Below are 25129 nucleotides of genomic sequence, written 5' to 3' on the forward strand. Positions count from 1 at the left end.
AAAATACAGTTGAAGCAAAAACTTGGCTTGATGCACCGCAACAATCGGCTGGCAAGTTTATGGCATCTGTATTTTGGGATGCGCATGGAATAATTTTCATTGACTACCTTGAAAAAGGAAGGAGCATCAACAGCGACTATTACACATAGTTATTTGACCGTTTGAAGAACGAAATCAACAAAAATGGTCGCATTTGAAGAAAAAGAAAGTGCTGCTTCATCAAGACAATGTACCGTGTCACAAGTCAGTGAAAACCCTGGTAAAAATCCATGAATTAGGCTTCGAATTGCTTCATCACTCACTGTATTCTCCAGATCTGGTCCCCAGCGACTATTTCCTGTTCTCAGATCTCAAAGGAATGCTCGCTGGAAAGAAATTTTCGTCGAATGAAGGGGTGGTCGCCGGTAATGGTATCGAAAAGTTGGAGAGTTGCTATAGTCAGTATATCACCCTTAAAAGGAATTATGTTGAATAAAAAAACTAATTTTGGCAAAAAATGTGTTTTACTCTGGTAGGCCGGGGGCTTTTCTATTGATCTGTTATACTCTATTTAACTACAGAGTTACGTGGACTCTTCTTGAATTGAATTAATTGACATCAAATACAAGAGAAATTAGTTCAAAATATTTCAAGCTATATTTAAATCGAAAAATGTTGGTTGATTCAGGAAGCTGAAAACTTGATTTCATTTCAATATCAAGCTGTGATTCATCCAGTGAGCGTATTTCGATCATATGCAGGCAATATTCCAAAAGATTTGTATATAATTTTTAATAAATTTAAGCGATAAACGCCACAAAAATTATATAACGACTTTTGTCGTTTTATTTGTGTGCTATGCTTGTTCGTCCTGCTGTTATGCACGAGTTCATACGTCACGAATAATTTATGGAACAATATTACGCAAACGTATAGTGTTCCAGAAAAATAAATGAGATATATTTATCATGACAGAGAAATCCACACAGATCTTGTATAAACATTTATAAGAATTAGTATATTTAAAAAAAAGTTACTCAATTTTTAAGAAATACTAGGTCCTTGTTTGTGGCACTTATTTGACATTTTAACATTAGTAATTTCATGGAGTCTGTGTCTGTGTTACCGGTATGAATGAATATCATTGTCGAATTCAAAACAACCTTAATTATGATGTCATATGATGGTATAATAGATTAATTTGCAGCTACAAAGTTTTTATCCGTTGGACTTAGAATATACTAAGCTGCTTTTTTATTGTAGACAGAATGCAGAGCTATCCCTATAAAACGTGGATTTAATATTGCAACTGTAGGGATATCACTTTTGTAGATATTAACAGTGCCCCGGAAAATCCTATAGAACTACAGGCTAGATGAATTTCGTTGTCAAAAAATTATTCATTTGTCGCAAGTATGAATGTACTCGTTAAGAGCCTAAAGAGTTTAATTTTAGAAGAAAGTGTTCGCCTTTAAATTTGTCCAACGTAAGGGCCACAGAACATAATAGAAAAAAATGAGCTGGAGTGTAAACTGAGGAAGTATGAGGGAAGAAGAGAATAACTTGAATAAAAAACATAATAGTTCTAATAAAGAGTGTATTAATTAGTTGCCAAATGTGACATTCTGTACAAATAACAAATAAAATGTTACTGTAAGGTCAAGTGCGAGTTTATTTAAAATTTATTTTTAAAAGATAAACATAGATGGTAAGTCCGATGCATAACCGCCAGCAAAAATGATGGTACATCGTCGCAGATATAGAGACTATTTTAATATTTAATTACAGTATGGTGAAACGTAATAAATGGGAATATTTTTTTACCTTGAATATAGTTTTATTTTAATAGGAGAGAATTAAATTATGCAGCTATGCTATGAAACAGGAAATAAACAACATTGAAAATTATCGTTATGGATTCAAAGTAGGTGAGATACATTTTAATCTGATATATATATCAGATTACATCAATATATATCAAAATTCTTAATTTTTAGAAATGGACTTCAAATACTACTAGCAAAAATTTAAAGACTGAATAGAGATAACACTTAAATAATAGGTCGATTGAAAAGTCCCCGGTCTGACATAACACTTTTCCCTTTTTGAAAAAAATTGATAAAAAGGAATTTTGCGTGTTGATAAAATATTGCTTTTTGAAGGGAAAAATAAAGTTGAAGCAAAAACTTGGCTTGGTGTCGAGCTTCCTGACACAATTCCTAAATTAAAATTGAATAAAAGAGCAGACACTAAAGATATCAACTGAACGTGTACATCATATCATTCACGAATGTTTGGGAGTGAGAAAGCTCTGTGCAAAGTGGGTGCCGCCCGAGCTGACTTTTGACCAAAAACTTACAATTTATTGAGAGTTATTGAGAGGTTTGGTTTGGTTTTCTACTGCTCTACATTTTCCATTTTTCTGGCAAAAAAAGCGATACCGTAGGTGATTATATTTGTTTAGTGAGACGATCCACATTCGATCATCGATTCGGTTTCGCATTTCCTCAGCATGCTGCATCAATCTGAACAAGTGAGTACTTGGTTTGGTTTGGTTCATTTAATATGACAAATTGATATCTGTAAGTATCTGCAATAACATCTGCATAATACATTACATCTTGTTGATCTCACCGTACTATATAGACAATAAGATATATGTATCAGCCTCAATAGCAAAACTTTATAGCCATGTATAGCCATGTACATTTTGTTCATTTGGAATAAAACATCGCGCACTAACTTAAACGTAAGTAAGTCTGTACACGTAAATTTTACCAATAAACACAAGCAATTTTATCTATTAAAACAAACAATATTCTAGGTCCATTTTGTTGACTCTGCAAAATGTATGTCAAAAAGAAAGAAGAAAAGTTTAACACCAAACATCAAAAAGAAAATGCATTTTCTACTTGAAAGAAATCCGAAGTTTTCTACATGTAACAAACTATAACTCGAAATATATCTCGTTGATAGATTAAATTGGAAACATCATGTTAGACATAAAAGCAGAGCAGATTAGACTCGTAATACAGTAACAACTGTAGTGGTTAGTCGGAAGATACTCTCAACTAGACCTAAAATCAACGGGATCAAGGGAAATATAGGATTGTACTAAAACATGAAACCAACTAGTAATCTAAGGCACCCAAAACAGAGTTCTACAATTAATTACCAATGCTTATCGCTACGTAACCAACTAAAAGCTACAGGATGCCTTTGAAATGAAATGGACATACAAAGTTATGCAAGATTTCCCTCAAAACATGACATAAGATTGCTGCTAAATCACAGGAACACGTGGAAACAATACAGCTCCTGAATAACGAACAGGGAATCAGAAGATTGAAGCGAGCCAAACCATATGAACTTTAGTCCCGTACTCACCTTGCTTGTGTATTAATGCATGCAAGTACAAAAGAACAGTAGTAACAAATTAATTTGTAAATCAAGATTGTACTAAACATATCTAGTGTAAGATGTAATTAATAATATCAAAATATAACAAACTGCCCCTATTTAAACAAATCTTGAAACCTGTTTAAAATTATAGATATTCAACTCTAGATTTGTGCTAGAAAGAGCAACATCCAAATGATTCAGTGTTTCTAGTTCACTAAAGAATATTGTTGATGCACCCTGGTACTGTCGAAACGTCCATAGAGACCTTGAAATATAAAATATCACTTGAAAATGAAATATGAAAGAAGTAAAATCAAATTTAAATTAATATTAATAAGTGAACAAATTTGGAAGATATAAACATCACAGTACAAAGTATTTACTATTACTAAAATGAACTTATAGGATCTATGCTTAAAATAATTCTGTTTGAATAAATAACAGAAATCAATTAACTGATAACGTCTTTGAGATTTGCGAAGTAAATTAAATAAAATGGAAAACCACTATTAGAGGGCGTCTCGATTTGTTTTTCTTGCTAATATGCCAGCCGCTAAAAATATATGACACAACAACGCGTGTGTATTTATATTTTCTTTAAATAACCAATGGATTGGATCAGAATTGTGGGCCAATGTTGGAATGATGGTCAGCATATAGAGTCGAGTGCGTTACGGTTTTCATCTGTAGGTGTGTGCAGGATATAAAATGTTGAAAAAAATTAAATGCTGCATATCAAACAGATTCGGAAACCTTTTAGAATACTAAATTGTACTATACAACAGTAAAATATATAATCAACATATTGAATATGTTCGAGAGAATTTGTTACTGTATATTTTTCATTATCTGTAAATGATGAGTACTATAAAACTGTATGTTTCAGTATTTCAACAGTTTTTAGTTTCATGTACATATAGTGTTTAATTTTTATAAAGCAATTTATTTCCTCCACTTATGCACACTGAAATTAAGGCATTCATTATTTCATGTTACTATTTTCATGCCCATCATATTTTACACTTTTTTTATAATATTTTATATTCTTTTATTCGATTTTTAAAAAGTATTAATTATTTACATGAATAATGGATGAAAAATTGAAGAAACCTGTAGAGAAGATATCTCGATTTTTTTTTAGAACTAAAAGACTAAATCAAACCTAACATGTATCCCAATATTTCGACGAATAAACCTTCAAAATTACAAAAATATTACTCAAGCTTATACGTCCAATAACACTAATAAAGCAAATATCTGGTGATAAAATTTTCAAGAAATTTTAATATTTATATTTCAGAAACAATTTTAAAATATGTTGAGTATTAGGGGTTTTATCATATCTTGGTACTTGTTAATGATATAAAACAATTTGAATCGGTACAATGAGGCTAGATAGTGAATTATTCATATGTTTCATTATATTTTAATAAATTGTCATTCTTTCATATATTACTGTAATATAATATTAACTTAAGCATATAGTTGCTTTTTCATTTATATAGCGCAGAATTTGGAATAAATCGATCGGTCTAGTTAGTACTCATCTATTTTTTCATGAAATTTATTTATGTTCCTATTCTGAATTTCTGTTTACAAAATAAAACAGTAAATTCATTTTGATACCAATAGACTCGTTTCGAAAACATCAAACCAATTAGCACATTAGCTTTTATTAAACTAACTTACTTCACTTGCACTCATCGTGATTATGGCTTTTCTAATAACTTCTACTAATATAATTACTATTCTTGTGCCTATGTATGGTATGGTTGCATTTTCTCACCTTTCCCTTTCCCTTCTCTTTTGTTTTATTTATCTGTATGTTCTGCTTTTTGTCTGGTTTATCCGTAATGTTCTTATTAACCTCTGTTTTATGCCTTTAGTACTTATATATTCATTTTTACTTCTTGTACCTTTAGTTTTTACTTTCAATTAGTTTCAAAAACAATAAGGAAATTTTACTTTTCTATATGTATTTTATTTGTGATTATTTCTTTCTTTTGTTATGTAGCTTATTTTATCAACTTTACATATAAATTCGATAATTTAAACATAATATCTAGTATATGTCTCACAAACACTGAGTATAAATCAAGCCTGCTACCATCGCATTCATCTACTGCTACTCTCGGCTTCATAATTCAAATGTCAAATTCTATGATTGTGTATCTATCATATCTTTCAACCTTAACTTCACCAAGAAGAACCAGTCTAAGTAGACGAAAAATGACAAAGCAAAGTATCAGATGATAATTATATAATAAAAAAGTCAAATAACTATCGTAAAGGTAATTCTGAGGTATTAACATATAAAGTTTTTCCTTTTAAATAATACTTAGCTTCTCTTCCTTATTTGCACATATGATATTTATGCAACAGAAAATTTAGTATCGAAATTTAAAGTTTTAAAACAAATTATTTCAAAATATGTTTATCGTAAAATCTATAGAATCTATTAGATCTAGAAAAAATATATATAGAGAATGATAAGAAGGTTATTGTGTAGAGTTACATCACTATGGATAAGACTTGCATATACCATCATGATCCTGAATCAAAATAAGTAACCAAAAGGTGGTGTGAACCAAGCCCTTCGGCATAAAAGCGACTTCGTATTCAAAAATAGGGCAGGAAAATATTTTCGGACGAAACAGTCATAAACTGTTAAAGCAGTAAACTTAAATTATTTTTATAATCTTTTGAACGAATATAACTTAACATAAAAGTTTGTAAAAACGACCAGGTCTAGAGCATGAAAATAATGTTTTTCAGGACTCACACAGCTTAAAACCATCGCTAAAAACATCGACTGACATTCTTCTGTAGAAAAAATTATTAAACAGGCTTAATGAACAAGCTTAATGATGTATATATGATATATATAATGTTATCTAATTTTAATTTTAAAATTTAATCGTCAAAGAATTTACAATTAATGTGAGATCAAAGTCTCTACAAACTAGAAATGTCGACAAAATTTCCCAATCTGTTTGAATGAAATAGTTTGATAAATATAACGTGTAAAATTAGAATACCTTTCCGTTAATACAATCTCATTTAATCTCCGTATAATTGCCTGTTTAATCACATCATTAATTGGATAATTAATTGTTTGATAATTAGTGGTTCTAGAAATGGAAAATTATTCTTTTCCTCAATCAGTATTAATGCAAGAGTATATGTACCGTTATTATAGTAACCTGTTATTAAAATATGCTACAAGAAAAATCATAAGCTTGTTCATAGAATCATAAATGATTCGATAGAATCTCATCTACCATCTTCAAGTCTTGTCTGATTTTCTTCTTCTGCGTTTTGATTAGAATATTAGAAATATTCTGTCGAAATATTTTCAAAATATCATAGGTTCTTTTTTAAACCCAGTGTGGAAAAAATCCCAGAAAATATTTGGGATGGATCATGTACATCATAAAAATAGTATAAATATATACATCATCGGACAAAAATAATCATTAGCCAGTTTAATAAGAGCTCTAATGTGCTAATTCGTTTGTTGTTTTCAAAATGGTCTATTGGCATCGACATGAGTTTGCTGTTTTTCTCTGTAGACAGACAATTTTTTGAATAAAAATAAATTTCCTGGAAAAATCAGCGAGTACTAACTAGACCAGTCCATTTATTTTGACGCCACCTAACGCCATGTAACTACATTTAATGAGGTCCCGTTTTATTTTTCTACTTAAATAAAGGGAAAGGCAAATATTTGCTGAAGTAAATAAGTCATCTTAATTATTTGATCATTAAGAACTGATTTTAAATATATATATATATATATATATATATATATATATATATATATATATATATATATATCTATATATATAGCTACATTATATCAATTAATATTGTGATATTTCGGTTAACACATCGTATGTCTAATATTAGAATTGCATCTCTAATAATAATTATAGATATATGATAATTAATCAAAATATATAGAGGCCGATAAATTAATTTTTAAGGATTCAGAATAGATGGTGTGATTAATACACCATCGCATAGGGTATATTTGTAACCAACCTTATGTTGAAGTCTCATTAACAGGCTTCACTTTTAAGTATGTCATTTCGTCAAAGTGTGAACAAAACATGCGACTGCAACACTTCCCCAAAATCTGTAAGTACAGTCAGATAATCGTGATTCCGTCTTTAGACTACAGGCCAGTCAACCTGCTTAGTTCAATCTCCAAGATTGCAGAAAGAGTGATCCTATTCACCCTTAACAGGTTGTGCGAAACCACATAATTCCAGACACTTAACATGGGTGCAGAGCCAAACACGCGTGCGCTCATCAGACCAGTCGTTTGGCCGTACACATGAAAAAGGCACTGAGGAAAAAACAAACCCTTTGTGCAGTGTTTCCTGACATCACAAAGGCATTTGACAAAGTTTGGCACGAATGTTTCATTTAAAAAGCCGTAAAAAAGATTTATCCATAGACCTGGTAGTTCTACTGAGGTCATTCCTTCCAAGTTAGAGTAGAAAAATTCTTTCAGCGACCAAATCAATCAACTCCATAGTCCCCCAGGGCTCCTTCCTTGCCCCTACCCTTTTTAACCTCTACATGGCCGACATTCCAATCAGGAAGAACGTAAAGGCCGCACAATACGCGGATGATAATGCCTTCTTCACCGTTTCTCATTCCTTGGATTTCTCGCGAAATAGACTCCACATACAACTATCCACAGCCGTTCAATGGCTAAGATTATGGAGACTAGAAACTAACCTCCAAAAATCCCAAGCCATAGCATTCCATCGCAAAAAAGACCTAAGAATACATAATCTCCAAGTAGATAATTCTCCAATCCCCTGGCGTGACGAGGCCACATATCTTGGTTTAATTTTCGATAAACGATTCACCTGGTGCCACCACATCATAAAGGTCATTTCAAGAGGCTATGCTGTACCCGCTACTATGTCGTAGGAGTAAATGACCACCAACTAAACACTTGGTCCAGCTACGCTGCGCCAACTCTGATCTCAGATCTCCTGGTAATGCAAAACAGGTTACTCCGGCAAGCTCTGTGCGCTTCCTGGTTTGTCAGGAACTCCCAAATTCACGGGAAACTGACACCCCAACAGTAATCGATTTTGTGAACTACATATTCAAGAAATTTCTCTAAACTTTAGCCCTCTCAGATAATCCCCTATTAAAATCCTTCTCAGAGGGTCTTGCCCCTCGATAACCCCCAGCCTCTTGTTCATTCCAAACATGCTCCATCGATTTCAACATGTGAATACTGATAAGCGGCGTTTTAAAAGAGGAGATTTTGATATAGAAGATAAAGAGCATTCTGAACGGCTAATAAATCGAGGATTTGAAGGTATTTTCGATGAAACCATCGAAAATAATCGACTAACAATTGATGCATTTGAGCTAAGCAATGCGCGAAAAATATCCGCAATATAAGGAAATATACAACTATGTCGTTCCTCAACATGACACCGCTTGACCACATGTTGCAAAACCGATGAAAACATATTTCGACACATCAAAATGGGAAGTGTTACCTCACCCGCTATATTCTCCAGACCTTGATTCTTCTGATTACTACTTGTTCCGATATATGAGTTGTGACCTGTCTGAGCGGGGCTTCTTATGAAGATATCAAAAAATGGATCAATTCATGCACAGCTTCAAAATATAAATTTTTTCAAGATGCAATATGCAAATTGCCTGCAAGATAAAAAAAGCAGCGACTATCGGAATTTTCACAATATAGCTTCATATTAAAAAATCTTTAAAATAAATCTATAGATCTATATATCAAAATACATTGACAATTTAGTCATTGGTTAGAGTATTATAGAGTTAAAGTAGCAATACAGTTGATTTATTTATGTTAATATTACCGTAATGTTCTAAAGACAATTGATATATCTCATCTGCAGATTTTTTTAAATAAAAGAAGTAAAATGAAAACTCCACCCATGATTACCACTGATGATTACTTGGTTTTAAAGTCGAATAAAGAATGAAAATGATGTGTCGTGTTGATATAAAATCTCAAATAAATAAAATATCATTAAAGATATACAGTTGAAATATGTTACATTACATAACTGGTGGTGGAACTGGAAATAAATAAATTATAATAACTGTTGATGTTGTTTGCCAAAACAAACAATTTAAGAAATGATTATTGGAACATCTCAGCTAGGTACGTCTAAGATTTGATAAATTATAATTGTTTAAAAATTTGGGTGATTACTTTACGCTTTATTCAATACTTTATATACTTCTTAAAAATTGTAAGATAGATTATGTTGAATTAATTTTTCTTAAAAATGTAATCAGTGAAGTTATTGAAATAAAATAACTATAAATCTAAAACATACATTTCATAAACTACTATTTATCTATAAAAATAAGTAAAACTATTATGTCTTGTTTGAATAATTACGCAAATATACAGTTATTTATCATCGTAGCCTCATCAGTTGTCACATAAAAAACAAAAACATTGTGGTGTATTTAAAATATTCATTCAAAATAACACAGTATTATTTCGAGTTGGCATTTATACAGTTACATAAACGTATATTTATGATTTTACGATTCTTCACACATTTTTGTATTGTTTTTTTTTACTCGTTTTGTGAACTTTAGACAGGAACATCAGACGCTTTCTGGCAACGACACGAGAATCCATCTATTTTTCCATGTACACGAGTTTTTTGAAACTAAAAATATCAATTTTCCTAGAAAGAAAGTATATAGAACGAAAACTAATATTTTTATGTATTTCTGATTCAAAACTATACGTAAATTCAAATTAAAACGAATTTTAAGTAGATCTAAAGCTATTAGATGTGTTACTTCGTCATAAAGGAATTCAGAATTTTGTTGAGTCAGCGAACGTTGGTTAATATGAAATTATTGATTTATTTTTATTTATTCTAAATTAAAATGTTTATTATATTCTATGAACTGTGCATAGTTATTTCGAGACATAAACAAATTTCTGTTATGATAAATATAGTGTGTTTTTTAAGATACAGTTTTAAAATTCAATAATTTTAAATTTAAAATAAAACTGATGTTTTTCTACTTCTATTGGAATATGATTTCTGGTAAGTTTCTCGTTCACATTTTAGTCTTGAGGTCCAATTTTCTATAATTTTTTGAAAATTGACCTTTCAAGCTGTTAATTCTCTTTAGCTTATTGACATGGGCTAGCAACTTTACTACCTACAGGAAATTGTTCATTGATATTAAACCGCACGATTTGAAACCCAATTTATAAGCCTATAGCTTCAAGTTCAAGCAACTAAAGGGCATGTTGCTCCATTTTGTTACAACTATTGCTGTTCAGAATAATAAAAAAAAAGAAATCTGTGATCGTGGTTCCATAGTTCTTTTCAGGCCCCTTTATTTAAGTCACCAGTTGCCTGGTGATTGATTTCAGTTCATGTATAAGTCTGCTTTGTTGTCAATATTTTCTTCACGCACTCTACGATCTCCATATGAACGGGCTGAAGAGAATTAAATGCTTAGATGGACTATGTCAATCATACAATGGGAACAGTTTCTTCTATCGTCAAACAGAATTATGACCGAAATAAATCTGCGGACTTAGCACAGAGAAGTATTGATTTATGGTGAAATGATACATCAAACAAAAGTAATCTGACAGCTGCTAAAATGACTTTAGAGTACAGCTTGGGGAACTTAAAGTTTTATACCGCCAGGTTTTGCTTTTAATTACAAATAACTGCAGTTACAGCATATATATGGTGAATATATTATTAATAAATATATATGTTGAAAATGCTTCTATATATTCAAGTTAGATGCGTCCCGGAGCAATAAAGAAGACGCGGACTTTGAGAATCTGTCGTAGGAAGATTGTTTCTAGATTCGGCAAGAACATTGCCACTCGTTGGAGCTAACTCCACAGAACATTTTCCATTGATTAGAAGTCTTGGGTATGGTTGAACAGACCTAGACACGCTGAAATGACTTCTCTAATGACAAGAAATGAAAGTAATTTTTACATCAGATGGTTACTAATACTATACAAGCGAAACTCTAGCTAAAATGAGCCTAGGTTGTGGCTATTAATGGGAAATATCTTTCCAAATAAATACGTAATCGTGCTTCTCTCTTTATTCCATTTATTTCGTTGATATTAGAAGGGCTTATTGTTGATTATTAGGAAGATTATTTCTAGATTCGGCAAGAACATTCCCACTCATTGGATCTAACTCCACAGAACATTTTCCATTGATTAGCAGCTTTGGGTATGGTTGAACAGACCTAGACACGCTGAAATGATTTCTCTAATGACAAGAAATGAAAGTAATTTTTACATCAGATGGTTACTAATACTATACAATACGAACGAATACAACGTTAAAATGAGCCTAGATTGTGGCTATTATTGGGGAATATCTTTCTTAATAAATGCGTAATCGTGCTTATCTCTTTGTGCCATTTATTTCGGTTATATCAGAAGGGCTTGCTCTTTTGTCGTCTATAAAAATTTCTATTTTTCACTCACTTCAAGTGACATTTCAATTCAACACTTATCATAAATATAACACGAGGTTAGACAGTAGTGGACTATATTTTGGTGGGAATAACGATTATTTTTTAATTGTAAACACGAATATGATTTAGTGTCTAGTATTACTTTAGTGTTAAATTAAAAAAAAGAGAATATTTATAAAATCCCTAAATAAGATTTCTTTGTCTTAATTAATTTTGTAACTGCTAAAAATAATTAAATAACTAGTTTTTAATACAATACATTATTAAAGTAAAATTAAAAATTTAAAAAATGTGTTTTTTCAAAACCTTTTTTGCCTGTTTGTAATCATTGTTTGTTATATTTATATACCTTCCATGTGAATAAATTTAATGAAATTAGCATACTTAGTCATTAGTTGTTGGATTTACACAATAGACTGTAGGTGCTGTTAAGCTGGTTGTTATAATTGATACGACCAGTTAATATAAAAACCATTGATATTTCAATGATTTATATGTACATATACACACTCTTCATTACATATTATACGAAACTTCTGAGAAAGCATATTAAAAAGGAAAGAAAAGAAATGGAATTGGAATTAAAAAAATGTATTGGTTATTTAGAATAAATTCTAAATTATTCGTACAGTAACTTATTGCTGCTCTACGAACTTCTTAAAACCTATATGAACCTCTAGAATTTAGTTACTCCGCGAGAAGTAATATCAGTTAATACAAGTATTCCAGAATAAAGTACTAAGAAGTGTTGTAGATACGCCTAAATGCTACAGGAACAGTTGCTCTCACCGATATCTTCGAATTTCAACTATCATAGAAAAATTAAGGGGTTCATAACAAGGCGTGAAAAAATACTCCACTCCCAAGTAAACACCGACGTGTTACAACTTCTTGATAATACTGAACTAGGACGTAGGCTCAAGAGAAACAAACCGTGTTATCCTATGGCTATAGTGAAATGCACTATAAAACTATTAATGTGGTAAAATCACTGAAAACTTCTCCTAACTTTGATTTTATTACAGACTTAAGGAGGCCTAATAAATAATTAAAAATTATATGCTGTAAATTTAATAAAAGATTAATAATAATACCTAAAAAATATATTACATAAGAAGTTAATAATTTTTTAAACTTACTGTTGCCATACGATCTTTTGATATTTCCTTCTAATGTTTGCAGTTTTAGGGTCAGAGTTCAGCGATACAATATAGAATATTCAAAATAGAATGACGGACAATGGCATTTACCACATAAAACCTCAATAATTAATTTATTTTACTACTCATATATTATGTAGCACTCAATTTGAATTATAAATTAAGGGAAAAAATCTTTAAAATATAATTTACAACAAAATAAAAACACCAACACCAATATTTTATGTTTTTTTTTATATAGAACAAAAGAAATTTCGAACAATGCATAAAACCGTTCAACAACCATAATCCCAAAACTATAGCCTTATTTGCGTTAGGTCAATATTAGAAATCGATCTGAATTAATAAAAAGTTCAACACGAACCATTTTTTGTTGGGAAATATTTTTTATTTGTATTTGTCATACCGCCATTTGGTTATTAACATTTGGAGGGGTAAACATCAACTTTAAAAAAAATATGTGTCCATATGTTAAGTTACGCTATATAAATCAAATAGTTTTCAATAAAATAATTAACCAAAATGTATAATTATATTTATTTGTTACCAATAAGCAATGACCAAGGCTTAATTATGTTAAGTTGGCAAGAATGTATTCAAATAGTAGTAACTAATTTATAATTGTTGATTTTTAAAAATCGCAAAATTGAAATATAATTTATTCTACACAAAATTAATAAATATTAATTAAAATGAACCAAACGCAAATTGTTTTACAATAAATTTTAAAAGTCAATTAAGAAAAACGCGGTGAAATATATTTTTGTCTTTTATATTTACCAACATACAGAAAAGGTTGTTATATATATTTACTAATATAATTGTTGAACTAAAGCTTAAGTATGTTAGGTTACAACAATGTATTTTTCGGTTTCTCAAATAGTAGTAATTACAGTTGTAACTAATTTATAATTGTTAATTTTTAAAAAATCATAAAATCTAAATCTAGCTTATTATATACACAATTTACCTTAAACCAATTGAATATGTCATCTATTAGTGTTAATTCTATTATTAATAAATATTAATTAAAATTAACAAATCAAATTGCCTTACGATCACTTTCAAAATTTAAAAAGTTTCAAAAAAAGTTAAAATATATGTTCTGTCTATTTTTTGACCAGACTTTACGAGAAGTTGTTAATTATAGCACCAATGTTGCTATAAAGGTTATTAATACAGTTTATATAAAGTTATAGTTACGATTTTATATATATAAAATTAATCTTAACTATATTAAAATATATATTTTTAGTAATATAATTATTCTAATATTTTAATATTTTAATATTCAATATTATTATTATTTAATATAAAGCCTCGCTAAAAAATTAAAAATAATTATTTTATTCATGCATTTTTTTATTATTAATAATAAGATTAATTCAATAAAAATAAAAATGAATGCTCATAGTTTATGTTATTTTCTTCAATATATGATATTATTCAACAAAAACCATAAAAAAAATCTTACCGCCCGCCATATTGCGTTGAAATGGTGTCTGCCGCCCTCTTGGAAGCGTTTATGCTCAACTGGTAAATGTGCAAGAGAAAAAAAACTTATCAACGTAAAAGTGTCCACTCTGAGATCAATCACAGCCGAACAGTAGACCTGAATTTACCTCGCGATTTCTTGAATTGTACTATAGATAATGCCGACCCGAGTGTCGTTGAAAATAACTACAAGCTCAAAGTTTAAATTCTGATAGTGGAGCGTGTATACGTTAGAGATATACGAGTGGGATGCGTTAATATACAAGCCTAAACAACTATTTATATTTAATATTTGTGTTAGTGTATATTATATTAGAAGAAACCTTTTATCGTAGGGGTTTGCGCTTCAGATTGTAATTCTAGATTCACATCTTCAGTCACAATACGCCACAGAAAACTCTTCTTCTTTTGCTGGACAACCAATGAAACCACAATATTGATCATTCAATAGTATATGACCATCACAATATTGGAAATTCATTTTTAGTCGATTTATATGGTAGCCATTTTCCTTCCTGTTATATTTTTCTGGACATATAAACGTCTGAAAACAGTTAAATACTCAGCTACTAAACTGTCGGAAAGTGTACTGAAAGATTGATCTGCGTTTTCATCCAATCAATTTTGCTATTCATGGTCTTCGAAACTTTTGGTTCTTCCAGGCCGTTTCTTATATATATATATATATATATATATATATATATATATATGTATAATGAGAAATAAAACAATTTGGTAGCTGACTTTGAAGTAAGTAAAAATGGTTAACTGATTATGATTAACAGGCTAATTTCGTTAGCTATAAAATGAGTATGTCTACTAATCGAGTGTCAAAGGCTAGATAAATTTATGATGTAAAATCTACTGGACAGTTAATGGTAGGCCGTTCAAATGTAATTAGCTTAGCAATGCAAGCCCCAAGAACATCATTTCAGTGTCATGGAGAGGAATTGTAATTCTCAAGAAGCTCTCTACAGTATATACTCGCTAAAATCTGTGGTTTTATACATTCAAAGTTCATCTAGCATAAGAACTATAAAGTAATGACCTTGTACAGCTCTTCAGCAAGATAATTACACATATTCACTCTGATAAAATTTGAGCCGTGTTATCTAGCAACAATTTTGATTGAATCAATCACTTAATTTTCTTTCTTTTTATGTAGTTGTTTGAAATAAGCAGTCCATATTAATAACTCTACAATCACCTATGTGTTGAAAGAGGTAATTCAACTATGTATCAAATGAAAAGAAATTCAGTCACTTTATGTGTACTGTATCTCCCTTCATATGTACTCATTTGCTGTACCCCTTCTAACCGTTTCTTATATAATTTATAATCGATTAAAAAAATGTAATTAAAAAGTAACTATTTCTTAATTAATTTAAATATTGCATAATTTTGTGGATAATTTTGTAACATAATTTGTTTTCAATAATTTCATTTGATTGATTACGTAAAAGAAAAACTAAAATAAAACTAAAAAATGAGGAAAGCAGTTTAAAAATTCTATGCTTGCAATGATACATTCTAATGTACGATTAAGGATTATTCCTCTAAAGCATTAATCGTTTCATGATATTTTAATCATTTCACATACTCAAAAACCATTCAGAAAGTACATCACCATTTGGAACATCTCCACTATACATGAGTCTAGTCCAGTCAGTAATGTTAGCACGAACAAACATAGTCAAACGCTCTGCTCACAAATCCTTTTTACGTAACAAATGAAGTGCTTATTTTGTATTTATTGAATATATCAATATTGAAATTACTTTGCAAAATAATATTGGCATAATGTATAGCATGGTTATTTTAAAAATGCTGTTGATAAACTTTGGTCATATTAATTTTAAATAATATATAAATATATTTCAATAAATTTAGATTTGAACAAACAAAAAATATAATAAATCATCAGTTTGTGAATTATAACATTTTGAGTGAAACATTTTTAATGACCGTAAATTGAAATCGAATGAAATAGCAGACACAAGATATCAACTGAACGTATACATCATATCATTCACAAATATTTGGATATGAGAAAGCTCTGTGCAAAGTGGGTGCTGCGCGAGCTCACATTTGACCAAAAACAACGGCGAGTTAATAATTCGGCGTAACAAATCCGAGTTTTTGCGTCGATGTGTGACGACGGATGAAACATGGCTCCATCATTTCACTCAGAAGTCCAATCGAAAGTCATCCGAGTGGACTGCACACGATGAACAATGCTCAAACCAAGCTCAAAAGCGTGGGAAAACGTAACAGTCGGCTGGCAAGGTTATGGCGTCTGTATTTTGGGATGCGCATGGAATAATTTTCATTGACTACTTTAAAAAAGGAAGGACCGTCAACAGCAACTATTACATAGCGTTATTGGACCGTTTGAAAGACGAAATCCCCGAAAAACAGCCGCATTTCAAGAAAAAGAAAGTGCTGCTTCACCAAAATAATGCACCATTTCACAAGTCAGTGAAAATGATGGCAAAAATCCATGAATTGGACTTCGAGTTGCTTCCTCATCCACGGTATTCTCCAGATCCGCCCCCAGTGATTATTTCCTGATCTCAGATCTCAAAAGAATGCTCGCTGGGAAGAAATTTTCGTCTAATAATTTCAGGTGACAATGGACTTCATATTATTTTTTCAGCGATCAAAAATACTAGGGATGAAGCAACATGTTTTTTATAGTCGTTTGGGAACAATATTTAGAAAAGAAATAAAGATGGAATGAAATGCTGGACAAATTGACCATAGAACAATGGGTACTAAGAATTCAACAAAACTGTGACTAATCATCTTGGTTAACTTACCATTTTGCCTTGGATTAAATATCTAACCCCAGATTCCTTGGCTTCGAAAGAATGTAAATTGGGAACAAATATTGCAACAAGAATCTCTTGAGAATCACAGGAACATGAACAGACTTGGTGGTGATCAAGGTAACAAAAGAGTTCTCCTACTTATATGATAGTTGTGAATTCGAATATCTTCTGTAAATGAATGTTTGTGATTGTTTATAGTTTTGACACAATCCGACAAAAAGAGGTATCCCAGTTACACAAGTAACCATGCTGGATAAGACCGGATGTCTTCTAAGTTGTTGACGTGAGGACGTGGCTAAAATCTATATACATATATGTATACAATAACAAATTTAATAGAAAATTTATATAACGGTTATAAATACAAAATAGCGATATACCAGATTTTTTCTAGTGATTTATATTTAATGATTATATTAAAGGATGGAATCAAGAAATGGGCACTTATTTAATAAAATATATGTTTATATTTTTAGATATATTTCATGGATATTGAAATAAAATGCAAATATAATTAAAATTTTCTTCACTTACTTTCTTTTTGTTTTTCTTGCGGAGGCTCCGTCCATTTCACTTCCGGTATATTGTTGGCCGACGTAGAAATCACGGCAACTCCTTGATGCACTGTACCATTCTGCATAAAACGGTGATCAATCATCTCCAATAAATATATGACAACAGGTCTAATACTATTTGAACCAACTTCTTTGCGAAGATGTTGAATATTGAACAACGGTCGGTCTGAAACAATATTATAATGTCAAACAGCCACACCAACAACTAATTTACAAACGTTCATGTTAAATTTAGAAAATCTAAATATTACTTTTATAAGGTGTTATAAATTTTGATATTTGTTTACAGCGCCGTAATGTCATAAAATAAACGACGTTACATTTTGGAATAGTATCATGTCTAACTAGAAATACACTTTAATGTATCTTAAACAATTAAGGGAATTATCCAGTTTAATTGTTTATAACGCTGAATGCATTTTATTCGAGTTATACAATATATGTATTAAGATTATTTGTGTACTTATGGTTTTGGTTCATATACGATATTTTTTACAATTTAAGAGATGCATTTGTTAAAAAAAACGGAAAGAAAAATTACGCAGTTGGACGTAAATTCGCCTCCATTAGGGCGGTAAAGTTGGAAGAAAAACTGATAATGAATATGACAATGAATTATTGAATTATTGAATAATTCTGCTTAACATTAACTTATTGAGAACTTGAAACTGATATCAGCTAAGGAAGAAGTTAAAAGGTTCTCCGAGGAATTGAAGTCAGACAAGATAGATAGATGATACATCGCTCGCAGATTAATGAGGGCCATATTTATTAAAATTCATCTTCATTCAATGTAAGTAATTTTTTAAATGCTAATCTTATATATACCACGAATGAGAGCACCTAAATATTTAATTAAATTATTTGCATATGTTAGCATGTGTGTTTTCTCAAAATGGATTAGTTAACGATAATATGTCTCACGTATCAACATATATGTAAACTTAATAAACAAAGAATAATCTTATTATTTGAAGTCATAGCCTTCAACCTTCTTTAAACAGAACAAAGAATTTTAGAAACTGCTTCACTCAGCTTGTTGTGAAAGAAAAGAAGAGGATCAGCTAGAGAAAGAACGAATGTAATGAATTCCATGTGAGAGAGAGAAAGTGAGAAAAAATATACCTCTGACATATTTTCTAATTCTGTTAATAGTGTATTGTGCAAAATTTTATTTCTATTTTTTTATCACAATGTTAGTAATAATTTGTTTAGAAATAAGAACATGTAGGGTCTTTAAATAATTATTATAACATGATCAAATCAAACCAAATAATCAAAAAAGTTTAAAAAATATGCCCCTAAGACTTCTCATAGTTTCATTAAAAAATAAAAAATATGAAAAAATTGCTGAAAATTGGCGATAAACCAAACTCCTAAAATGTTCGATTATTCGAAATTTCGATTAAAATTGAATTCAAAAATAATTATTTTAAACTTATAGAAAGTTATTTGTTGGAAAATATTTATAGAGACTGATTAGGTTAAAATCACACTAATAACAAAGCTATCTTATATGTTTATTTTTTATCTTCATATTATAAATATTTTGTTGATATAAAATATGTCTCTGCAAATAATTATTACTGCTGGATATACTGCATTCAATTATGATACCTTACATATACCACTTACACCGAGACCTTAAGATATCGATTGTCAGTTAGGGAATCGAGAGAATCACAAGGAGACATGAGGAGAGACTCCATTATCAAGTCAATATCGAAGTAATACTACTTTGGATAACACCAGAACAGGACACAGACTCAAAATAATTAAACCATTTGATCTTGTGTAGTGTTGTGTAGTGAGGTGGAATTAGTAGTTAGTAATAAATACAACAGTGTTAATTCATAATGACAGAGAGACTAAGATAGGGCCGATGATTCCTCCTAGATATATACCTCAATTTAAGATTAATTGTAGGTTAGTCGGCAACGACTAGTAACGATGTAACTAACAATTTTCTAAAATGGTTTTTGTTATTTTTAATAATTGTTTTTGCGTTTCAATTCATAATAAACAAATTACATAATTCTTACTAACATCTTGTTAAAACCGATGTTGATTAACAGCAATAAATTTTGATTTATTGGAGGCAACAAAAAATTACATAATAGATTAACAGATATATATTTAATGTAATAGGAATTATTTACATTTGATTAGATTATGGTAATTATCACGACAAAAAATCACAGAAGCGTACATATTATAACTATTGGAGCACATCGGGATCAATTGCGATCTGTTTTCGTGTTCAACTTGAAAGAATATACCGGAATTTATTGGAGAGATGACACAACAAACGTTTATCAATAGATAGTTCAAATAATAGATCTGGTGTAAATAAGAAATAAATGCCACCCTTATATCATTAACGTTTATTATATCATAATATACCCTAGTTTTTTAACACAATATTTGAATGAATATGAAACAAAAATCACTGGATATCGAAATAACACCTTATTATCACTTAATGATATATAAAATAGAGAATAAGGAACTTCACTTTGGAAATGTCTTTTGTTTTTTATGACCGTTCATTAGGTAACATTCACTTGCAAACGTGAATGCTTCTTCACTGGCTTAAAGGCTATAAAGTCCTTTACTTTGTTTACTTATTTGTGCGTTACATATATCGGGAAAATAGTCGTGGAACGGAGCGAAGATTGGTATATATACTGTATGAGGACTACTTTCATTTCTTCTCATATCAAGTTCAACATGATCTTCTGAATCACGCGAACTGTATGAGGTCCAGCATTGTCATGTACAAGTATCATTTTTTCGGTTTCTCATTGTAGCCTTTTTTGAACTCCTGCTTCTAAAAGCTATGTGCTGCCATTGACTAGGACAAGTGATTATCAGATGGAGGATTAACTGTTATGAGCTCATCATTTGTTGCAATCCCATTAATCTATAATTCTATAAAAACTATAAATTTATAGATAGATAATTATTGTCTTGGACGCGGGTTTATATCAAGTAAATTATCTAGTTTTTCGTCACTGAATTTTGTCCAGTGTCTTCTCAGAGTGATTTCTGAGTGAATTACAAATCAATATATCTAATGTAAAACTAATGTTGCGCGTAAAGCCGCATTGTCCTAACATAAACTTAACGTAACGCATCACACTCAAATAGTATTCTATTTCGTCAAATTATCCCGAGAAAAAGACATTAGATGTCTTACCATTTTTTGGTCATGGTATGTTAAAATGTGCTTAATAGCACCCGCTTGATGGGGATTAAATTAACAGGTCAATTGAAAAGTCCCAGGCCTACCATAGCAAAACATATTTTTTTGGCAAAATTGTTTTTTTTACTCAACATAATTCCCTTCAAGGGTGATACATGGTTATAGCGACCCTCAAACTTTTCGATACCATTGTTGTAGTACTATTTGTTCTTTCCTTCAAAATAGGTCTCAGTTTCGGGGATCGAAAATTTCTATCCAGTGAGCATTCTTTTGAGATCTGAGAATAGAAAATAGTCGCTGGGGGGTTGATCTGGAGAATACCGTGGATGAGGAAGCAATTCGAAGCCAAATTCATAGATTTTTCCCTTCGTTTTTACCGATTTGTGATGCGGTGCATTGTCTTGATGAAGCAGCTCTTTCTTTTTCTTCAAATGCGGCTGTTTTTCGGCGATTTCGTCCTTCAAACGGTCCAATAACGCTATGAAATAGTCGCTATTGATGGTCCTTCCTTTTTCAAGGTAGTCAATGAAAATTATTCCATGTGCATCCCAAAATACAGACGCCATAACCTTGCCAGTCGACTGTTGTGTTTTCCCACGCTTTGGACCGGGTTCATCGTTTACAGTCCACTAGGATGACCGTCGATTTGACTTCGAAGTTAAATGATGGAAACTCGGGTTTCTTTCGCTTGATCATCTTCAAACACTCACCCGAAACTTCAATTCGTCGTTGTTTTTGTTCTCGCAAAGTGTGCTCGCGCGGCACCCACTTTGCACAAAGCTTTCTCATACTCGAAATATTCGTGAATGATATGATGTACACGTTCAGTTGATATCTTTACAGTGGCTTCATTCAATTTCAATTTACGGTCATTCAAAATCATTTTGTGGATTTTTAAAATGTTTTCGTCGGTAACAACTTCTTTTGGGCGTACACTGTCTTAGGTGCTCATTTCACAACATCTAAACTTAGCATACCAATCCTTGATTTTTGATTTTCCTGGAGCAGTGTCCGGAAACTTAGCATCAAGCCAAGTTTTTGCTTCAACTATATTTTTCCCTTCAAAAAGCAATATTTTATCAACAGGCGCAATTCCTTTTTATCCATTTTTTCACAATAACAAAAGTCGCATTACTCAAAATACTATAATTCATAAACTAATGATCCGACAGGTGTCAAATTTATACACGCATCTTTTGACGGTTAGGGCTAACTATAATCATATGCATTTAATTCTAGTAGCGCCATCTATGTGTCAGGTCAAGGACTTTTTGAATTGACCTGTTATTTAAGGGAATAATTGGACACTGTATCACTGTATTAATGGAGCACCAGATTTTATAAAAATATTTTTAACTAAAAAATTGAACCGACTTCAAAAAATAAATAAGGAAATTACTAAAAATTAAAAAATAATTAAACTTAAATTTTTATCACAAGAAAAATATTTTAAAATAAAATATGTACATAATAATAGTTGTAAGAACTGAACAAAAATAATTAAAAACCTTATTTAACCTATCTACTACACGTATTTTATATTCTGCTATACACACGATTTAGCTTAATACCTTTTGCAGTGCAGTTTGAAAGAATGCACTTCTGAAAATTAGTTCACAATTGACGGAGAAATTGGCTAACATACATTAAAAAGTATATATAGCCGAACATAGAACCTCCTCCTTTTGCGAAGTCAGTTAAAAATCCCACGAATGAACTGAAAATATTGTCCATCACTATTCTCAACATACGGATTTGTAGGTGACTTGCTCACCATATACACAAGAAAACCTTTAGGCTATGAATATATGGCCTCGTCGTAGATGTGGAAACGTAATAGTGGCATCCCCTCGATTCCTGTATGAAGTGTTCATAGAATCTACTTTTCGGTTCCAGAAATCTTACGATATATAAATTTCCTTTCCTTTTCTGCTGTTCAGTTGCCAACATGTGAGCAGCAACGTCAACGTCTTTAAGCCTCATTTCATATGATAGCCAATGTCATTTTTTCTAAAGCAGTCCGAAGTCTTGTAATTGATGGGAGATGCCTCATTAAATCACCTCCAATGAGTGGCCCAGTTCTTGCCGAGTTTTACAACACTATTCGTCTAGCAGATCCAGTTTCGCGTTTTGAAACTTAATGATACAGAAATCAGATGGTTTAAAATAATTCCCGGCACTTTCACTAATACACTAACCACCATATGTCTTTATTATCATTATAAACGCTTAGCTGTACCTTTAGCTTCAGTTTTTCTCAATTAAAAGCAGCAATTAGCATTTCTCGTTTTAAGCCGGCGTCATATTTTATACCCGATTTTGAATTTTATCGTTAACAGTTTAAAAAAACGGTAAATTCATTTTTGTTTGTCTAAAATGCACTGAGGCAGACTTTGAAAAATTGCAAACGGAAGCATTGCGTTACGAAACCTCATAAAATTATACAAATGTTATACAATAACTAATCATTTGAAAAGTATTCCATAATTTTAGAGCATTCGACTATTGATAATCGTACAGATTGAAGTCGTAAGATGGACGAGATCGTCTATTTACACTGGAGTAGTTGCTTCAGTGGCACATTTTTTCTATCGCAGCTGACACTAAAAATTGACACACTGCTGACGTTATGAACAAGGAAGTGAGTATTGAGTAAGTATTAAGAAGTTGACATACAAGATTTTTCAGAAATCAACTTATCCAGAACTTTGAACCTTTTATATTCACCTGTTCGATGTTTCGATGACCAATAATACTTCGAGATTACAGTTCTTCAATAAAATAGAAAAATTAAACTACTTCTGGACTACTACGAAATTAAGAAAATATGTTATAATATATTGAGTTGTGTCATATAAGTAAATTCCTAAAAAAACTAATTTACAATAATGCGAATTTGGGTTTTAATTTTAATGTATCGCTTATTAATAATGTTTAGCGTCCTTTAATTGTCATAACCAATAATTCTAGATACTTTATTTATCGACAAATATTCTCTAGTAAAATATGATAAACAAAATCGCAATATGTTCAAGCATCTTAACAATACGTTATTCTTACCTCGCGAGAGATATTATATCAAACTGGAAATAAGCGCTTCTAAAACAAAGGGACAATGTCCGGAGTCGGAAAGTTCCGATTCCAGAGCGCGTTCTGGCTTTTCAACAAGCGGGAAACATCCCCCACTTTCCGTCAAAGTGATTACATGGTGACCAACGAGAAAAACATATTAAACTTACACGTACGTTTTCGCTTTTTTATATTGATTGGCGATATAGTTCCAGAACAAACAGAAACAAAACACAATACTAATGCGAAATTGATTATTTTATTTTAGGAATACATTTAGTTATTTCAAAATAATAGTGATCAATAATTAAATCTCATTTTAGTCAGTATATATGACGACTCAACAGCTCAGCTCTGCAAACTATGTTAAGAAACCAGAAGTGTTGGGTAATTTTTGCTTAAATTTAAATCATGTTCAATTCCTAGTTATTCAAAACATAACAAAAATGTAATTAGAACTTCCATATTAATAATTTTTAACCATATACATGATGTCCGATATTTTTGTGATTCTTTTCATAAGTTGTTTGTTCTTGTATCAGAAGATTTATGTTTAAGAAGAATAAACCTTTTAAACAAATAATAACATTTTATAGAGAAAGATAATAGAAACCAATACTTTCTATAATGACTTCTGTATAATTTTAACAAAATTATAATTATGATATTACAAATATAAATTGCTATAAGAATTAATTTACAATTTGCAAAAAATATAAATGACATAAATTCCTTTGTCTTTATATATTATTGGCTACAAGTGTTATGCAAATGTTTAAACACATTGATGAAATGGAGTTCCTCTAACGGAATTTTGTCTAACATATATTATTGGTCCATTATATAAAAAACTACATACACTTATTTGACGTTTCGTCTACGCTTCACTAGATGGCG

The 25129-nt window shown here is 30.7% G+C and overlaps 1 protein-coding gene across 3 annotated transcripts in view; it reads right to left on the reverse strand.

Annotated features, from left to right (window-relative positions):
• LOC143202080 (aquaporin AQPAe.a) overlaps nt 1-24354 on the reverse strand; it is a 51564-nt gene extending 27210 nt beyond the window's left edge. Inside the window, exons 1-2 of one of the 3 annotated variants that reach the window (XM_076413354.1) lie at nt 24224-24354; nt 17918-18124 (exon numbers count right to left, since the gene is read on the reverse strand). In XM_076413354.1, coding sequence (XP_076269469.1) covers nt 17918-18041 — 124 coding nt within the window. In that variant the 5' untranslated portion in view covers nt 18042-18124; nt 24224-24354. Of the gene's footprint in view, nt 1-14532; nt 14759-17917; nt 18125-18209; nt 18279-24223 lie in introns of those variants that run through there. The other 2 variants (XM_076413353.1, XM_076413355.1) reach the window with 2 other exon arrangements.
• Nucleotides 24355-25129: the final 775 nt, after the last annotated feature.

The sequence above is a fragment of the Rhynchophorus ferrugineus genome, unplaced genomic scaffold (genome assembly GCF_030347505.1).
Source record: "Rhynchophorus ferrugineus isolate W39M unplaced genomic scaffold, kcgeb_rfMv2 rfM9, whole genome shotgun sequence".
Classification (NCBI taxonomy): Eukaryota; Metazoa; Arthropoda; class Insecta; order Coleoptera; family Curculionidae; genus Rhynchophorus; species Rhynchophorus ferrugineus.